At 39.5% G+C, this 20,808-nt stretch overlaps 1 protein-coding gene across 1 annotated transcript in view; it reads right to left on the minus strand.

Moving 5' to 3' along the window:
* Positions 1 to 20,808, minus strand: part of PLXNC1 (plexin C1) — a 68,679-nt gene that overhangs the window by 36,146 nt on the left and 11,725 nt on the right. Inside the window, exons 2-10 of the mRNA XM_074168205.1 lie at positions 20,497 to 20,619; positions 18,980 to 19,114; positions 16,868 to 16,968; positions 11,629 to 11,743; positions 10,440 to 10,584; positions 7,009 to 7,078; positions 5,567 to 5,642; positions 5,397 to 5,450; positions 774 to 913 (exon numbers count right to left, since the gene is read on the minus strand). Of these exons, the coding sequence (XP_074024306.1) occupies positions 774 to 913; positions 5,397 to 5,450; positions 5,567 to 5,642; positions 7,009 to 7,078; positions 10,440 to 10,584; positions 11,629 to 11,743; positions 16,868 to 16,968; positions 18,980 to 19,114; positions 20,497 to 20,619 (959 nt within the window). The remainder of the gene's footprint in view (positions 1 to 773; positions 914 to 5,396; positions 5,451 to 5,566; positions 5,643 to 7,008; positions 7,079 to 10,439; positions 10,585 to 11,628; positions 11,744 to 16,867; positions 16,969 to 18,979; positions 19,115 to 20,496; positions 20,620 to 20,808) is intronic.

A 20,808-nucleotide genomic window follows, 5' to 3' on the forward strand; every position in this document is an offset into this window, starting at 1 on the left:
CCAACACATGAGCTAGTCAAGAATGAGAATCTTCAGTTTCCTTTTCTTTCTTCTTTTTCACTCTCCTTCCCTCTTTCCCCGCTCCTTTCTCCCTTTCTTTCCTTTCTCTTTGTCTCTACTGCCTCCCTCTCCCTCCTTTCCCTCTCTCCATCCTTCTCTCCTTTTGTTTTCTGTGGTCCCCAAGAAATTCATGGTTGAATTGAAAATTTAACTCTACCATATGAATACTTTTTCAAGTACTAGCTATGTAAAATGGTCTTGGTAATTACAGCCAGCCATTGCAGCTGCACCTGAAAATGACTGATTCAGAATAAGATAGCCTAATTATTTAAGAGGGTTACACTGTGCAATCATCAACAGAGAAAAGTACATGCTGTTGCATGAGAGATTCCCTTCCCTGGCACAGTGTCTGTGCTTTCACAAGCAGAATCCTAGAACATATGGGGGATATTGTGAAGCAGAGTAGAGTCAAACAAAAGCTGAGGCTGGCTTTCCAGTGACCTAACTTCTTATTGCCTGCTGCAAAGCACAGAGGGACACAGGTATAGAACTGCCATAACTACTCCCGAGAGCCACCCACCTACCCACCCATCCCAAACAACAAATTCATTTCCATCTTTTGGAAATTTAAAGTGGAAGTTTAACTAAATAAGAGCAGAGCATCCCCCACACACTCTGTTGAGGAGAGGTCCACGACAACTGTTCACACAACTGTATTGCTAAGGCAAAATGGGCAGAATTTTCACCATGCAAAGTAAACAGTATTAACTCACATTTCTGGTTTACAGCCAGTCATTCCAGTCAGTATCATTTTTATGCCTGATGCACGTGTAAAGTTTTCTCCTTTGACTGTTACTTCACTTTTGCCTAATGTAGAAATCCACAAAGGTTCAATGGAATGAATGCTGATACGCTATTAGAAAAGAAAGCAAAGCAAAATCTGGTTATGAAGAGGCTAGGCAGCTCAACAACAGCTACAAAAACAACCACCACTCAGGAATGCAGGTTTTATTGCACTAGGATATGTTCTTCTTATTAATTTCATATCTTGTTAAGCTTGATCCTCGGAAGTATTGTCAATCACAACTTATTTACAAGCCAAATATTTTTACCTACATATTTTATATTTCAATTTATCTCATAACAATAAGTTGCCCAAATGAACCACAGTCTGACATACTGGAAAGTAAGTATCATAAAAACCCAGCTTGAAATTATACATTTTGTGTGACTGCTGAAGAACTAAGAAACAACGCTAGACAAAACCCATGATGCTGTCACTAGGAGAGATCAGAGAAACAAATGAAGGCATCTCTCAAGACCTGAAAAGGGGAAGCAGGGTCAAATCCTAGAATGAAAAGTCAAGAAAGAGCCCCAGAATTAGCTTTACTAGAAAGCTTTTTCAAAGTCATACATAGAGCTAAAGGTACAACACAACTGCAGGGATTTTTTGGTATCCCATTTTGATGCTAAGAAGTTTAAAAATCTATTTTCCAGCATTTAAGAATAATCCTAGTTTACTCTGATGCCATCACAGTCTTGCACAAATGTGGCCAATTTTTAAACTGTGCATTTCTTTGTGTATCTTTATATTTACTTATTCTAACTTACTAACACTACTGAGCAAAAAGAGAGATTTCTTCCCTAGTGTATTTACTTGATACATTTGACAGCATCTCATGTTTAATCAGTTTTGCTGCTTCCCCAGTTTTATAATCACACAGATGGCTTCCTCTCTGTGTATCTTTGAAACAACAAACTGAAAACGTTGAAAAAAAACAGGAAAATACGCACATGAAACCACAAACTGTTTGGGACCTTCTCAGGCAAATGATTTGTAGCTCGCTTTTAGACTGCCTATAATACTAGTTTAAAATGAGTTTTCAGAGTATTGTGATTTCTGCTGTGATCCTGATTTCCGCTGTGGACACATCCACTGGGCAGGGAGGCCTTCCGGACCCTGAGAATAGAGCTGGTGTAAAACCTCTAGGAAAAGCCCTTGCCACCGCGTGTTTCTTTCCACTAATTTTTTCATGTACCCAGAGCAGCACCAAGCCTTTGGCCTGGTGGCCTGAGGGGACCACTGGGGTCACATCACCATCCACTGAAAACACAGCATTTGCCCATTTCAGAAAGGTCCCTGGCACATTGTCGCCACACGCTACCATGGCCTGCTGAACGCCTGTGTGCTCAGGAGCAAATGTGAGACCTGTCACAACTGATCGAAAGCTGCAATTTGTGCCTTAAGAAAGGGCAAGAGAGTGCAAAGGCTGGGGGCCAGAGGGCCTGCACAAGGGTCTCCAAGATGACCTCTGGTATGGATAATGGAGGAGGGCAAAGGAAACCCCTGACAAACAGCCTGAGGGAGAAAATTCACTCCCACCCTGAACTGCGGATCAGTTCAACCCTATGTATGTGAGCAGGACAACTGAAGCAGAAATCTGAGAGATCAAAGCCAGCAAAGCACCAGTGCTTTTCTCCACCCGCGTCCCGTCCCTCTGCTTGTGCCCAGCCTCCAGCACACCAAGGACAGTCAACATCCTCACACAAATCCAGAGAGTGAATACTACAGAAATGAGTAAAGCACTGCTTTGGGGTTCTCACTGGTAGCCAGCATGGAGCCCTGAAGCACAGGAATAACACAGTATGACACAAACACACAGAGATCCCCCAGAGCCGCATCAGGGCTGTGAGCCCCTGTGAGGGAAATGGCAGCCATTCCCTGCCCCGGGGCGCAGCACTTCAGGGCTCCCCCTCATCTCTCTGCCAGGCACCGCACACCACTGGGCGCCTCAGCTTAGCTTGCCTTGTTCCCTTTCTTACACCAAGAAGAAATGGTGGTAAGAATAGTTTACTCTGGAAGTTTCAGCCTCCCCTGAAATCATGCCTTCCCCACAGCTACACAACATGGACTCCCTCACCATGTCCTGCCTCGGACTCATGGTGTCAGTGTGGCCACCCGCAGTCCACCTTGTCTACTCAAGAGCCCGCTTCTCAGCTTGACTGGCTGTGACACTTGGTCTGTGACACTTTCCTTGGCAGCAAAAGAAACCGTGGATTTCCTCACTGAATGCGGGAGGGACCAAGCTGGGGTCTGTGGTGCTCATTTCCCCAGTGCCAGAGAGCCAGTGACCTTCCAGTTGCTGCTTGGCAAGGGAGACAGCAGAGAGGCAGTAGGATATTTATAAAAAATCACTAGTTGCAAGGCATGTGATGAAAGCAGCGCAAACACGCAGTGAGACATACAGCAAGCGAGCGCCAGGTCCTCAGGTAATGTAAATCAGCACAGCCCTGTCAACTTCAATAGAGCTCCACGCTTCTGAGCTGCAGCCCCCCAGCCCCCTGGACAGCCCAACGCTTCCCCGGGGCGGCGTTAACAGTGGCAGCCACATCCTCAGAGGTGAGGTTAGCATGGCTGCAGGCCCCAGTGAGACATCTGGCAGTGGCCCAGGTTAAGCAGCCTCTGCCACCCCCAGGAGCTCAGTCTCCTCTGCCACCCCGGTGAGCTCGTCCCCGCGCCGGCACAGCCCCTCCTGCAGTGCTAGGATGGGGAAGGCCACGGGAAGGACCGGATCAGGGAACCAGCCCAGATGAAAAACAACCTGCCGAAAAAAAATGGTTCTTTCCAGCCAAATCAGTTCCCCAGCCAAGCGTACTGGCGCAACCACCCCAAATGCTGCTCCGGCACAGGGAGGGGGAAGGTACACGCCTGGAAACCAGCAGCTGGAGTCAGGAGGAGGGCTGCCACCGAAAAAAAAAAAAAAAAAAGTGTATTAATCTATATGCTCGGCTGGCGTTGTGGGAAAACACAAATCCTCTTTCTCAGCCCTCCAATAAGTTCTCCTTAAAGCACGAGCAGTCAAAAGAGAGCAGGATTTCAAATGCAATTTCAAGCCCTCTGAATGGATCAATCACTTCTAAATAAACATCTGCCTTTGGATTGCCTCTAGTGCTTTCACTGCCTTGTCCATCACTGTCTTTCCAAGATAAGGCATGTGGAAGAAAGCCATCTCCCAGGCAATTCCAACTATTTACCAATGTCAAATTAATGCACTTGGAAGCAGAGCAAAGAAGAATTTCCTCTGTTCTTTCACCAGCTTTATATGCAGACCAAATCCAGAATATTAATGCTCAGAAGCACAAGTATTACAATCCCACTCATCCCTTTTTTTAAAAAAAAAAAAAAAAAAAACAAAAAGAATTTTGGGATTTTCTTTAAGAAACCTCAGCTGAACAGCTGAATTCAAGAGGTAATTCCTGTCTTCACAGGTAAAAGTTTGGGTAGTTCTAACGAAACATTTAGAGATAAGAACACAGTTGCTATTTATACCAACCGTGCTATCTCTCACAGAAAAGCAGAAACCAAAAAATGTAGGCAGCAAATCTCTACGTACTGACTCATCAGTCAAATTTCTCTTCACTACTCATTTCTTTCCTAACACCTGCATGTCATAAGCAACCACTGATGACAAGATCGCTCAGTTTTATGAAAAAAATAAAACCATTTTGGCACCATAAAGAATGAAGGGATAACCTCGTGGTTAAAGGGCTGGCCTATGAGGCAAATTGCTTACATACAGTCTATATGATTTCAATAGAGATCTCAACAATCAGATTTGGAGGTACTTTGCATCAGCAATTCTCCTTTCGTACCAGTGATCCAGCTTGAGCAGGATGGATGGAGAATAGCTCCATCTCCAGTTTTGTCTGTAGCCTGGAAGCATGGAAAATTTTTCTGGAAGTGTGAACCAAGGATTTACTAACACCCAGGGATTTCAGTTCCGGGATGCATCCTCTAGCCACTTGTCTGTTACCCAGAAACTGGCTGGCACATTCTCCCCCTTCTTCTGCTCCCCTGGCAGCTATGTTTCAGGAGAAGTTGTGATCTGGCTGCATAAAATGAGGAAGAGGTTTCAGACTCTGAAACCTGGTTTCACAGAGTTGTCTGTGACAGCAGAACTCAAACACGCATTTAAGCCTAGGTAAGAGATTGAGTCGAAGATGTTCGTTTTTTTTTTTTTTTCTTTTTGTTGGTGGTCAGCTTACACATCCAGCCCTCAGCACACTGGGTCCTGTAGAATGCCTAAATACAGCATGCAGGGGCTTTGGCATTTAAAGCAATATTGTAAATCTGCATCTAGAGGCAGACACATGACTATTGCAGTATTTACTGTTTCAATGCCTGGATCAGAAATGCAAATCTTTGTTGGTACCTTTAAGTACCTACAAAGCACTAAGAAAAAATAGTATCAATCCAAGTTCTGCATTGCCTTCCCACGTATTGACTGCCTCCCTATCCACATGTATATTATCCCTGCAAAGTCCACTCATTTTACATAAATTTCTCCCCCAACCCACAGAACCCCAATAATGCCAATCTTAAAATGCTAACTAACCTCTGTTTTCTGTGCAGTGGCGATCTCCTTGGAAGCAGTTGCGTTACAACTATCCTGAAAAAAATCAGCATTTCTCCATGTCAGGACAAGGAAGAGATAGATTGTTGTTCAGATGTAAAAAATACAAGAAGGCATCATGGGGGATTCCAGCCCTCCCCAACAAACTTCACCTGGCAGGTGGTGGCAGGAGAGACACGCATCCATTTACAGCTGGCACACTCATGCTTGTGTATACACTGTGAGCAGCTGGTAACACAGAAAACAGAGTTTTTGTAAGACACAGGGACTCAATCTAGATTCAGCCATGAATGTGAAAATTCAAGTGACAGAAAAAAGCACAAACCCAAGAGAACAACCTGGAAAACACATAATGAAATGTGTGAAACACATAACCTGCATTTACCCTCCAAGCCTATTGTTCTCTTGTGCTTATTCTGAGGACAAATTTAGTATGAAATGCAATCTCTGTCAAGATGCTGAGAGTCATAAATTTCCAAAAAGCATGAAGCAGACGGAACACTTTGAGTTTCATTTTGTTGTGGTTTTCTCCAGTACGTAAGTGGTCAGATAGTACATTTTAACCAGAAAAGGGAAGAAAACCATCACTGATTCTTTCACGGCTTGCCTGAACTTTGTTCTGTGTGTGTAGTGCTAGCAAGTATTGCTAGTTTGCTATTGCCTTCCCCTACCAAAAAATATGCCTGTTGGAGACTAGTTTGTCCCTATCTTGCTTTGCAATGCATCTATTGGCATGGAGGAGAGCCAAGAGCAGCACAGGTCCTCTCCATGCACGCTGAGAAATGCTCTCATTTGGAAAGAGAGCTCCCTCCCTGTGTTGCTCCAGAAACAGGGAAATGATGCGCCACTTTCCAAAAAGCAGGAGTTCAGTTTCATTCTGGGTGCCTATGAATCACCCTCTTTGTACAGGGGGAGGAGCATTCTGAACAGGAACATAGTAGTTACCTACAGAGTATGTTAGCCAGATCTTTCTAAGTTTTAACAGCCATATATCATAAAGGGTTAGGCCGTGTACTGGGCAAAAATGCTTTCTACTGCGAGCTGTTAACAAAGAATGTGGCTTTGAAAAATAACGTGTACAGAACAATAGCTATTCCTTATTCCTATTTGCAGATTAGATGTTACTTTTTGGTTAAATTGTATTCACGTTACCCATGGATGACATTTAAACTGCATCTGGCTCAATTAAAAAACAGCTCCATAAAGTGACTTTTACAGAATCTCCCGACTCCTCTGATCTAGGTCTTATGCTGAGTATCAGGGGCCCACCTTTTTCACAAGGACAAAAAGGATTTTAATGTCATTGTGCCATCCTTTATTATCTCTACAGGCACTTGTCATAAATTCAGTCATTGTAATGACTCTCCTACAGCTAGCTGCCAGGGTCCTATTAAACAAAAGAGTTATCAGAAGAAGTAGCTTTCTAAGGACAATAAAAAAAGAGGAGAAGGAGGAAATAGGCCAAGAAAAAGGATTTGACTATCTTTAGTGAAATGTATTTCCTCAATAAATACAAAATAAAAGAATGATCATACTTCAGCCCCCTCCCCCCACCAAACCCCTAAATGAACTTCAATAGGAACCAGACTCTTACTTTTTCAACTGAAATGTTTGTGTGAGGTTCCATGAGCTTGAGGACAGTGATGCTTCAAGAATTAGACAATCTGGAAAAAATATGACCGTTAGACATACGCTGGATATTAGAAGAAATAACTGGAAAAAAATAGTTGAGTTGAAAGCTCACGTGCTTTCAGCTGTTCTCTACATGGTATGCACCTTCTCATGTACACATCCACTCACACTTTAGACTGATAAAAATAACTAGATTTTGTCCTTACATAGCACCCTTCAGCTGACTTACTCCAAGACTTTACACACACTCATTAATTAAGTTTGATGTCACCACTGCATGACATACAAAAGTAATGTTATTGTCACAATACAGATAAGGAAATGCTACCATGGAGCACGGATATGAAATCATCTCCCAAAGAGCACACAGTGGCACACTGTGGCACAGCCAGAACCTGAATTCAACCCTTCTAATGCAACAGACTGTTCTAACACAAGAGATCCCAATATACCGTACTTCTCTCTCTTTCTGTCTCAGAGACTTGTTTTCAGAATCTTCTTTTGTAATCTGTGCAGTAGCAATTTTCATCCTATTTAAATCTTTTATGATTGCATGAGTCAATTTGCCATTATTTCAGCTAGCAATTACTATACCAACAATTCACTGGCAGCTGTGGAATGAAAGAGTATCTTCTCCCATGAGCAGAATACCACATCGAAAAGCAGAGTTAGATATATACCACTTAAGCCATGGTCCCTTTCATCTGTGTGCCTGCAGATGTGTATGTCTGCGAAATGAATGACTGTCTGAGATCAAATGAAACCCATGTGTGCAGACTTCTCTGGCTTCTCTATGCTAAGAAGTAGACAGCTTTTTAACACAGGAAAGTTACATAGATTTTAAAGTGTGCCTACCTTGCAAAGGTAGAGAAAGCTTTGTCTTTATCACAGGCTGGCTTGTTCAGATGAAAACCAGCTTTGGATATATCTACACTGTTAAATCAGAAGTATCTCCTGCTCTACACATCAGCATGGCACTTTGGTGCTCTCCGCAAAGGTCACCTGCACTGCTTGTTAGAAACAGCCCTTACTAAATGGATAGCAAAGAGTCTGATTTTTAAAGGTATTTTAATGCTTGAATATGTGGATGAGCACACACAGACATTCCGAAATCCTTCACCAAGCACCTATCTACATCTCCAGAAGTCTACGTATCTGCAGAAATCTGAAATGTTGGGCAAAAAATTGCTTAAATCAGTTGCCTAGATCATTATATGAGAAGGGTCTCAAACCATGAACTACTGAAAAATATTATTAAACTAGGAATAATAAGTAAAAGTAAGGAATTTACCTGCTTCTGGCAGAGCTTGTCTTCTCTTTTAAGTTTGTATAAATACTTTTAAAACAACACTGTCAAATATGGTTTCCTGATTTTGTCCGTGTTGAAATTAATGGAACCTATTATTTTCTGTATGGCCTGGGCTGACCTTTCAAAACGCACCAGTCTGCACTGAGTAGCAAGTATTTTTGAAATGTTTTTTTTCCAGAAATGATACCTGAAGGAGTTCTGCAAATGCATCTTCTTGTGAGACCAAGGTCACTTTACATGAGGAACTGTAAACAGTCAACGTAACTCCCACACCTGCATTATCCACTAATATATGTCAGCTTGTAGGAGCATATGAATGGCAGTAATACTGCCAGGCACAAGCTAAGCCCACAGCCTTCTGATTAACACTGCCAAAGGGCTCATCTTTGGCACAAAGGACAGGCCAGGCAAGCTAGCTTCTGTAACACTATACTCTGAAAACCTGCTAATGGAGTAAGAGAAAGCCTTAGTCCAAGACAGAGAACCAAAAAAAGGTACTGCGTAATTATAAGAAAATATGGCTTTTGGGTCTTGGTCAATAAAGGACTTTTTTTTTTTAACTCTCTAATGCATTTGTCTCTTAAAGATCCACTTACAGTATTTACTAAAGACAGCTTAATAGACCAGAATACTAATGGATATATCCCTAGCTGTCACCTGCCAGTGACAAAGTCTTGTCTTCTCAATTCCCAAATCAATATTGGACAGGAACTCGACACACAACACTTGTATGATGACAGTGGAATTTTTCTCATATAAAGGCCAAAGTATGAGCTCCTGAGATCCCAATACTCCAAAGAACCTCATTCAGGGGCAAGGATTCCCAAGACAGAAAGCTTGTTGCAGCACTGAGCTCTTCAGCACAGATCCTTGTAAATTCTGGTTAACATTTCATTCCTCTTTCTACACAGAGGTATTATAAGAGAATCAGATTCATGCAGAGTATTACATCTCTTTTGGGCTATATTATCTAGGAAAAGATAAAGGCAGGCATTTATCTGAATTTTCTGTTTCCTCTTCATGTCACTTAAGAGCATATGGTATCTTTGTCCCTTAGTGTAGATTAAAACTCTCTTATTCTAACATGAGCAACTTTAAAAAGGTACAAGGTCAACCTGTATTAAAAAAGCTTTGTGCTTCTACACAGACCCTTAAAGCAATACAAGGGGGACGTTTTCCTCCTAGTAGTCAACTAAGACTCTACTGTGAAGGATTATCATCTGATCTTTGAGACCAAATCCTACAGAACAGCTCAAAAGTCTAGACATGCCGTGATTTACCACCTCATTCTAAAACTTGTACTTGTCCGTAAGATGCACAAACAGATCACGTGCATGATGCGTCCAACACATATGGCCCAGGTGTCTAATTCTGAGAACTACTGGGAAACAAAGTAGTGTACGAATTATTGCAGCAATAATTCAGAAAGATGAATGAAATCAATTTAAAAAGATGTACCAGCCAAACTGCCCCTGAACCATGTACTTTTCTGCTAATACTCTACATGGGACAACCACTTTCTCACAAGCGTCTAAGTTAGGCTGAAAGAGTTAATTGAATGTTAAGATTATTTATTGTACAGACATTCAGATTCTCCTCTTATTTATGCTAGTACAGTTTCTTGCAAAAACAAATTCTGTTTGCAGATAACAGAATCGTTACGATGGGTTAATTTGTCAAGACAGAGCAGTGGACCAACGCTGCTTCCATAGGTCCAGACAGCTTGATTGTCATTGCAGCTATCTTAAGGTTCCATAGACAGCGATTGATGGCACCATGTAAATATACTCCTAATACTAAAAGACTGCACTGCTATAGGCTGAGCTGAAGAACCTGCTTCTAGCCATAGGTTAACATGTCTTATTACTTCTGGAAAGGATTCCATATTAACAAATCCTTAATTATCAAGAATAGTGTGAGTATACTCAAATCACTCGACAAAACAGGAATTTTCTTTTTTCCAATGACATTTAATAAAAAGCATTACCTACTCTCACATTCATTAGGCCTGTATTTATGCTCGGTTCTCCTGAGTAATAAAGGACAGTGAACAAGCATTAAATACATGTAATAGTAAAACATACCGTCATCCGTTATCTCTGCAGTAGTTAGATTGCAGAAACAAGATGAGTTTTTCAGCACTACATTTTCATAAAATACTTCAACAGGTTTTACAATTTTTATCACACAGAAAGTAAGAATTTTGCTTATGCTTGCAGCCACAGCAACCTATAAAACAATAAAAACAAGAACACAAAAGATTTCTTGTTATACTTGTTATGTTGTCACCTTGTTTTTACAGAAAATGACAAACTATGAAATGTACAAAATGAAACTTTTTGTGGTGGAAGCAGACAATTCACTAAGTAGCGTCTCAAAGGAGAAGGGCTCTCCCTACTGAAGAAGCAATACAAAGAGTCGTGAGAGGAACAGCATTGCTTACTTCCAGAAATTAAATGGATCTGTAAGGTACATGCGGGGATCAATCTGGAATAACTTTGGACTTTAAAATGAGAATTTTTCTATAATAGTGTTGTATGCTGTTATTTTCCCTTAAAAACATTTGAGCAAGAGTGTACAAACCCTAACAGAGACATGATGTTTGCATCTATAACCAAAGGGCATTTAATTATGAAACAGAATTTGTCTTGTAATGAATTATCCTTTGTTTCTGGCTGAGTGTGCTTTACAAATATGATCACATTAGTGCATTCAATCAGGAAACCAGAAACAATAGCATGCAGATTAAGTGGCCAGTCACAATACTTGATAATCAAATACTCAAGGCTGTGTGCTGCAAAGAGATACTGAGTAAATACTAATATCAAACACTTAAAGATGCGTTTGTGTTACCATATGTGTCCCAGTGAATGTTTTGTAACTTGTTACAAAGCTCACAACTTACATAATGCACTTGATATATAGTCACTGGAAATAATAAAATAGCTGGTAAAGTGATATAACGGAAACGTTGCCTTTGTCAGCATAGTGAATTTTTGACTCAACATCATGAAGTACAGCTTCAAGATACATTTTATAGGAGAGGAAGAGAACATCTAACCAATTGACACCTTCAACTTACTGGGATTTCCAATACATTGGAATACATCTCCCATTGGAGATAACTGGAATACATTGAATACATCTCCTACTGGAGATAAGAGGGACTAATATATGGAACAGGGTGACAAAAGAAGGGAAACTGCAATAAGCTATAAAATGACACATTTTAAGTCACAATAAACAAACACACATAAAAGTGGGTGTACATACCTGATTTTTGTCAGGGAAACTTAGCAGGATTTCCAGATCTTTATCAGGCGCATGTGAAATGTTATACCAATCCTTTATGCTGTTTGAACGTGTACAATTTTCTTTTAATGTGCACCTAAAAGTATACATAAAATTATACTAGCCTCCTTATGGTAGCTTTGACTTCAGATACTGTACTTTAACTTATTTAATGTTATTGATTTTTTACAGGAACACTATTGATTTTTTACAGGAATATGGTTACAACTGCAAAACGCTTCAGGAAAACAGTCAGTAAAATCTTCTGCTTATCAAAATAAATTACAATGCATCGATTTATGCTCCAGGGTCCTGATTAAGTCAATGGCTCTCCAACAAATATTAGATGCTTGGCCAGTAATAGTGGATTTGGTAGCCTTGGATGGAATGTATCATGCCCAACTTTTGATTGCTCCATTGTACAGCTCTAGATCTGACTCCCCCAGTTCCATCTACACTCAATGGGGAGAAATATGCCCTTTCGGGGTGCAATTCACCTAACCTATTTTAGACATTCATACAAAAATGAAATGAATCATGCTATGGAATCTGCTCCTTCTTGCCAAAGAGTATAAAAGGAGATGGGGATGAAGCTCAGATGTAGAGCTATGCTACGAATGTGTACAGCTGATGAGAGGCATCCTCCTTCCTAATCATTTCCTCTGTCATCCACTGATGTGAATTGCAATCTTTCCCTCTTATGTCAGTGCACTTGGTTAAAACCACTGGGCTTGAAAAGGTAGTTCAAAATAGCTTTCTCTATCTTGAAGAATAAAATGGCATATAGTAAATAAAAAGGTTACAGATGCCAAATTGTAGAAAATAGAAACTATACAACAGAAAAGTAAGGAAAAATGAGGAAACACTGGGATATACAAGTACTACTGAGATAATACGTATTAAAAACGTGATAAAAAAGAGACACAGGCATACAAATTAGATGGACAAACACTGAGTTTGAAAGGCAAATCCTTAAAATACTGTCTGCTGTGAACAGTTACTGAACAACCCATAGATGAACTCTGAGTAATTTTGTATAGCCAGCAATTAAAGACAAGTGCCAATTCATATCCTACTTTAATTTAAGATTGAATATTTATAAATAAATGTAATATTTAATATTGTTTTAATAATCCTGCTTTTCTACCAAATGTAGAAAGATGTGTAGCTTCAATCATGTGATCAGTGTCATGTGCCTTAATGAACTAACTGCTCCTTCGCAAAAACTAGAAATGAATACATACTTGCAAAGCGTGAGCCTTTTTCATGAGGAGCTCACTGTATAGATGTATTTCACAAACAATGTGTTTTCTCTCCAGAAGGGATAACATAAGAAAGACTTTCAAGAAAAATATCCCCTGCTTTCCAAAATGCCCGAAATAAGCCCACAAACTATAGAAACCATAAAGCCATCTACTCTGTAGATCAAGACGTTGGCAACTGGAATGCAGTTAAGCACAAGGTTACTTCCTTTGTGGTCTAACTCAGGAAACTGAGTTCCTGCTGCACAAGAACCTGGTGAGGCTTTGCATCTGAATACATTCAGATCATAAATATAGTGTAAGAAATTGGGACTATGCCTGACATATTTCAAACTGTCTTAACTAGGACAAATTTCAGTCTCCTTTGTATCTCTCTTCACTTCACTGAGATCACAAAAGTCCATTAGCACCACAGTTTTAGAACCACAGAGGATGGGATCTGTCATCATCAACAGATGTGCATAAACCAGATGCTCGAGTATGTACAGATAGACAACTCTCACTGGCAAGAATGGAAGAGAGACATCCTATATTTTTCGGCCAGGCTGAGGATCATAATGTTGAAGATGCAAGGCAACATGCTTGCAACACCTGGTACTAAATGAGTACGTGCATTTCAGTGTTATATTAAAAAAGAAAACTGTTTATAAAGCTATTACAAACTGTCCTAGGACAATTTGCCTTCTTACACTGCCTGAGGAAGTCAAGCAGTGAATTTGTTTCCCTCATTTGCGATGAAGAATCAATGAGTTTAATGGCAAAAAAAAAGTAATGCCACGCAGGACCCAGGGTTGTACTTGTCTTCATGACAGGAAAAAAATGTGCCTTTTGTTGCTCTAAAAGCTGACCTTTAACACTCAAACAATGTGCTATGGAGAATGGTCATTTTGTAGGAAGCAGTTACAAAGGGGAAGAAGAGCATCTGATGCCTTCAGCACAAATTCTCACAATTGCCCTGCACAGGCCAAGAGTAACGTGAATTCCTCTCACATAAAGATGAGATTATTTTGTTCTATCCCTATTTTTAGACAACTGATATTGTTTGCAAGCACCTTGCAATGAATTTAACAGATAAATATTATTTGTGAACCACATGGCTCTGAAAATTAACATACAGGCTCAGACAACTACTAAGAAAACAAAAATACCAATGCTGCAAAAGTGACTGAAAGTTTCTGGAGTCTGGCTTTCTTGGAAAGGTGGACTGGGTCGGAGCTTATACAAGTATGCATAGATATGTGTACAGAGAAAAGCAGAGTCAAGATTTTTTTTAATCTTTCACAGGAAGCTAGTTCTTTATACTACTAAAGATTCCTCTTCACAATTGGAATCAAGTTCTTATTTCATTATGGTAACACGATACGTATGCCTACTGGCTTATTCATATTTATTTATGTTTCTGCTTCCCTAATCTTGTATTAACTACAGATCCTACTGAGTTTGCCCTCTCTGCCTTGATAAAGCACACTGATTGCCTCATGGAATGAGAATGTGGTTTCAGAGAAAGTTCTGGCTTCCTTTTCCACAGTACCAGCCCCTGAATGAAGTCCACAGATGTCACAAACACTGAACAAATTCAAAAGTAAGTCTGGTCATGTCAGGTAAGTAAGATCTATTATGTTATTTCCATATGGAAAATATCAGTGCCTTGTACTGGAATAATTTCAGCAAACTTCAGGTAAATCTGATTCATCTATAGAAAATCTATAAACATTAAGAGAAATCACACAATGCTATGACTAATTGTTTTGAATGATTGTAAGTGAAAAAGAGAACTTACATATTTGTCCCTATGGAAGAAAGAGTAGAAATAGGAACAGTAGAAACATTTTATTTTGTTTTGTTTCCTCTTGCAATAAGACAGGCAGATTTTTTTCATCAAAATACTGCATTTGAGTTCATGCTGTCTTTCAAACGAAGCACTGCTGGTAAGTTTTGTTTAAAAAACGGAGTGCATATTTAATATAAGATTTATTTCCCAGTAAGAGTATAAAACATATCATCTATCTCAAAATTATTATGGAATATATTGCTTTAGTGGACATGTATGGACTTTGATTAATATACTGGTAAAAATATGTCTTCCTGTTTTTCTAAAGCTTTACTCAAGAGCCCTGTCTTCAGAAAACCAAATATTTAATGATGCTAAATGCTTAACAGTGAAAAATTACGTGGGTGTTGAATGGGATTCATATTGTAGCAATTCTTTTTTTCTCCAATTTCTGTTTCAACCAGACGGAAACTTTTGGTAATTCCCCTCATAAACAGGGGATTTACTAATAACTGTTAGTCACAAACTCTTTATAAGGTAACTAAAAGCCTGAAAAGCTTAGCACTGTAACATATACAGTTTCTAACAAGGTAGCAAAAGAGAGTTTGAAGAAAACACATTATAGAATAAACACCTACTCTCTTCTAATAACTACCTTCGCAAACACAAAGTAGCAGATCTTCAGCAAAATCACTTTAATAGGAAACAAACCAAAATGGGTCGTATTAACCTTCTAAAAGAAGGCTACGAGTGGAATTCCTCAAAAAACAATCTTATAACTACTTTTGTCTAATGTTTAATCAGTGATGATCTGGTATAAAAGAAAGTTTATGCTGTGGACATCTGGTGATGATCCAAAGCTGGGAATGCTACCATGCAGAGGAAGATAAGAATATCACACGGGAAAACTTGGATAACCTCGAAATGGGATGACATTTCAAAGCATGTAGTACAAGAACATGTACTTAGAGCAATAAAAATCTCACAACCCATATGTGCTATAGACTGGAAATTCATCAGTTGGAAAGAAAACAAAGAAAGAAAAGGACCTGGGGGCATTGTTTGATCATGGATGATTGTAGCCCATCAGTGTGATGCAGTCATGAAAAAGACATTTGTGATCCCAGGACACACGAACTAAGGTGCTTCCTGGACAGACTGATTAAACACCATTGAGCAAGGCACAGCCAAAATCTCTTCTGGAATACTGTGACAGTCCTGGTCATCCTTATTTTAAAAGGATGCATAAACTTCACAGAAGGGCTCCTGGAGTGGAGTGAAGAAAGGAGTGTCTTATGTGAGAGGATCTTAGTGAAGTTGGCTCTTTCAGGCACAGCGAAATGAAAGTGAAGAAAGAGACTGTTTTCATAAAAACACTGAGAAATGTGAGGGAGGGGGAAAACCTATTTAAGCCAAGGTGATGTGAGCACCAGAACAAAAGAGTATAACCTGTCCATGAACACACATGGGATGAAAATAAGCAGGCAGATTTTAACCAGCAGAACAACGAGACTCTCAGATAGCCACACCACCAGGGCGGGGAGGACAAAAGGCCTATCTAAATTTAGGATGGCCCTTGATTATTTTATGACTAGGTTTACATGATGCGGTTGCTTGCAATTGCCAAGACTAGGCTTGATGACCCAGGAATTTATCCAGTCCAGGCCAAAGATGTACAGCAGCTTTCAAACCTGCTTCAAAGAAAGCAGCAAAACTAATGACTTAAATGCGAGGATGAAGTGTTTAGAAAGTCTCCTCTGGCCTAAACCAAAGGCAGTGGTTCCAAAGCAAGGAACTATGAATACTGAAGACAACTGAGCATTCTTTCCCTGTTCTCACATGCAAGACGCTTCTAGCTATTAAGATGCTTCAAGCACAAGTATACAATTTTATCTCTCAATCAATTTGGAAAGCAAAAAATATATGTTCTAAAACCCAAATAATTTTTTCTTTTTAGCCCAACTTAAAATTTATGGGTAGATCTCAAAAATCTGAAGGTTTACATGGTCATTAAAAGGTGCAGAGCTCCCTTTCACATGACAATAGTGTCTCACATTTATGGCTATAACTGATTCCGTAAAAATTCGGTAGATACAACCTTGATACTGAATAGCCCCAAGCCAGTCAAAATGTACACTGACTAATAACGCATTGCTTTTATATGAAAATCTAAAATACGAAAAAATACCTTTGATTGAAAGAACACCACCCACAGTAGGGATCCTTTGCAGATAAGCATTCTTGCTCGGAAACATATCTACCACAATTTGCAACTGGTATTCTTCTCACCTAAAACCAAAGAAGGCAATAACACACTGAATTAAAATAGTCTCCATAAAGAGGGAAACTGAGGGTTACCATTAAAAATCTGACAGCAACCACACACGATCCCTTCGGGAAAGTTTCCTTATGGATTCCCCTCTGCCAGAAGACCTTTGGATAGAAATATGCAGCCTACTTTACACACGCTGTATTTTGCCATCGAATGATGAAACTCCTCTGACAATGACAAGGCCAGCATGGACAAAGTAATGTGGGAAAGCCTAATTAGCATAGTGAATTATAGATAACAATAGAAAGGAAGTATATTCTACAAACAATGTTCTGCTCAGCAGAACATCATTTTCCTCTCATCAGAACTGAGTTTTTTAAATGATTGATGAAGGTGCATCCAAAAATGCATGCGCAAACCAAAATGCATCTGTGTTGCATCACTATGTCAGGTAACTGCATGTGCACACTAGAACAAATGCATGCAACTACTTAGCATGCATGAAAATGCCATTTCAATAAGTCAATGTAGATAATTGTGGCTATATTGTATGTAGCTATACTTGTACATTCAGCGCGAATATCCTAGCCAGCCATTTTCAGAAAAGGAAAGGAAAAAGAAAAAGAGAAAGCTGATTACAAATACTGAATACAAATACAAATAATGTTATTAATAAAAATGTTAGTTAATAAAATCAGTAAGAAAAATATTCCTAATTCAAACCATTTTTTTACAAATTAGAATTCAAAGCATTCAAGAATTCAAAGCTCCTATATTTTGTGAACAGAAAAAAGGACACATGGCTTTCTGCAGAACTATATTTACTGTTTTTTCCAGTCATTTTTTGTAAAATTCTATTTATCTGAAGATGTGTAAGATAATAATTTCAGAAATCAGCCAACACCATAGACTACTAGCATGTTAAAAAAGACAGTGTAAAAGCCTTGCTTAAGGTCCAAGAGATGAACAGAGAGAGGCATTTATTCCTAAAAGCTGTTCCTCTATAACAACTTGCTCTTTGAGCAAAGGTAAAGAAAATTCAAGTCTTTACTGATAATATCTACATATACTTTTGAATGAAATTTTGATTCCTTCTGCATTTGTGATAGTTGGTTTATATCAGTCAGGAGTTCTCCTACCAACTTACCCACTCTCTCTCAGATGGCAGGATAAAATGCTATATTCACAGCTGGAAAAGTGATTTTATTGTAAATGAAGGTAATCAAGTGCTGGGTGAAATCCTGTCCAGCCAAGATGGACAGCCAGCCCTTACGTTTTCACTGCCACGTTCCCTGCTGCTGGCGAGACAAAGGAATTTGCCAAGCTGATGCTCGGTAGCCGCTGCAGCATGTGCTCCAACAACTGCACTGGCTCCCGGGAGCCGCTCTCTGTTTGAGATGCAGCGTTTGCTCGCATGCATTTGCTCCCGGTGATTGCTGAACTCCTTGGCCTCACTCTGCGTACACATTAATCACTTCTGATTGTGTTTTGTTTTGCTATGCCTAACTGAAGACAATGAGACTTTTATCATTGATTTCAGCAGAACTAAGACTTCAAACCTGTCTCTCAAATTAAGAGATTTCTCCCCATTAGAAACTCCATAATTGACTAGCAAATCCTGGCCTACCAATAGCTGGATTGCTAATTCAGAGGAACTCCATCTTCAAAGAGTCTACAAGCTTTGTTTGCAACCTCCAAGCTTGATTCTGCATGATGCCTCCAGGAAAAAGAGAAACAAAGACTCTCTCGACAGAATGATATAAAATAAGCGTGGGATTAAGGGTGTAGCAACAGTGGGCAACACTTGTAGCAACAGCGGGTGGCACCATGTTAGTGGAGGCTCTTCTGAGGTTTGCAGAAGTGCAGCCCAAACTTAGACAACATAACCAGATACTAGATGTAAAGTTGACAACTGCTGTTTTGACATTTAAGGTCTAACTCTGACCCAAACTGATGCTTCGCTTATAAAGTGGGAGAAATCCTTAAAGCAGTAGTTTAATTTTTTATTTTATTTGATATTGTGCTTACCTTATTGGCAGAGGACAAATAGATGTAGTTATTGTCTACTGGATCAAGTCGAAGCTTGGGGAAAATGGACGTTTCTTCCTCAATTTCATATAAAATCTCTGGGCAACTGGATTCCATATGCTCATTAAGAACAGTCTAAAACACACAAAATTAAATTATCCACAAGTCCTTTTATTGATCAGTCAGCACTTTAAACAAAAGCCTAACTTCAGCTACATCAAGAGCTTCTGAGATGATTTACTTGTTCAGTTCACCTACTGCACTGGCTCTCACTGCAGAAAGATGGAGGAAAAGACCACCAAAACAGAATTTCAACAAAATCCATGACAGACACATTTTGCACTAAATCTGGCACTGGTTTAGTGTATGAAACATTCCTCCCACCAAGTATGTTTGTGATTGATGCAGAAACTGAATGTGGAAGAGACGCCTATATCCCAAAGTCATAATGTGTTAAGTACTCCTATGAATGGGGAAGAAAGTATTAGCATTCAGAAAACAAATTAACACCCAGACACCCATAATGTAAAAAAGGAACCTCCGCAACTGACTGACAACTGTCTTCAGGACAGAATTTTCTTTGTGGCTTCTGTGAGTATACATCTGAGATGGTATTTCTTTTTCTTACCTTGCCCAACTCTACAGCTTTCCACCACCCTTCGCACAGAATTCAAGAAAACCAGAGACCACAGAAATTTTACTTTGAAAGTTAGTAAGCTCACCAACATTGATATAAGGTTTTCCATAAACATGGCTAAACAAGGGAGGTATGTTCATGGTCTCCACTGTGTTAAGGAGACATGGAATATTTCAATTTCAGTTTTCATTATCAAAAGCATAGTGAAATCAAATGGGCAACAGCTTTTCAAGCTCTCTACTATATTCCTCTCCAACTGCCTGCTTAATTAAAACAAAAAACTGAAAGCAATCCTTTGCAGTGTAGACAGGAAATGCACATTCGTTCAAAACCCAGAAAAAAATTAAAGCATAAAAGACATTTGACTGGATGGCTGAAAAGTTTAAGAGTGAGACAAGATGACTTTCACTTCCAGGTGATTGACTTAAGCTAGCATAGGTCAACTATTCAGAAGCTAAGGCAAAATGAATCTTGACTTTTCTCTCTAATGGACAGCTATTCACATCACACAGATAGGCTAACAAACAAATAAATATGCTTCCAAAATCTAACAATATTTAATAATTTTACTGGAAAATCAAAGCCTGGAAGGAAACAAAAGACAGAGTAACTGAGAACCCTACACTCCATAAATTCATACTGTGGGCATTAGCAGTTTAGTGAAGCATTTCCATGAATTTTAAGCAGGGTACATAATTGCTTTTGAAAGTTATCTTGCTCTCCAAGTAACAATGCAGCAGTTGCTTCACAAACAAGAAAAGAAATAGAGATTCGGGGGACTATATCTGTTTATAATACAGTGTCTAAACCAAAAAACGTTTACCCACTTGAACACAGCAGCAGCTGATGGAGAAGGGCAGAACTGACACACTCTGCTTACCTTCAGTAACTGTCCATCATCTGTCCCCAAAAAGAGAACTATCTGATTCAAAACAACTGTGCCATAAACAACCACCAATCCAGAGTGAATCAAGGTAGGTAATTTCTTGATTGATCGTGCCTCCTGAAAATCAGATAGAAGAGAAAGCCATCACAAAATCATTCACCTGTACTGCAAAAGGTTAAGAAAAAGAAAAATCCCTGGAAAGATTCTCAGCTTTAGACAATACTTCCGGTAACATTTTAATTCTCACACAATTTCAGAGCAACTTATCATTGGAAATGGCATTGAAACATGAAACTACTTCCTTTT

The sequence above is a fragment of the Numenius arquata genome, chromosome 2 (genome assembly GCF_964106895.1).
Source record: "Numenius arquata chromosome 2, bNumArq3.hap1.1, whole genome shotgun sequence".
NCBI lineage: Eukaryota > Metazoa > Chordata > Aves > Charadriiformes > Scolopacidae > Numenius > Numenius arquata.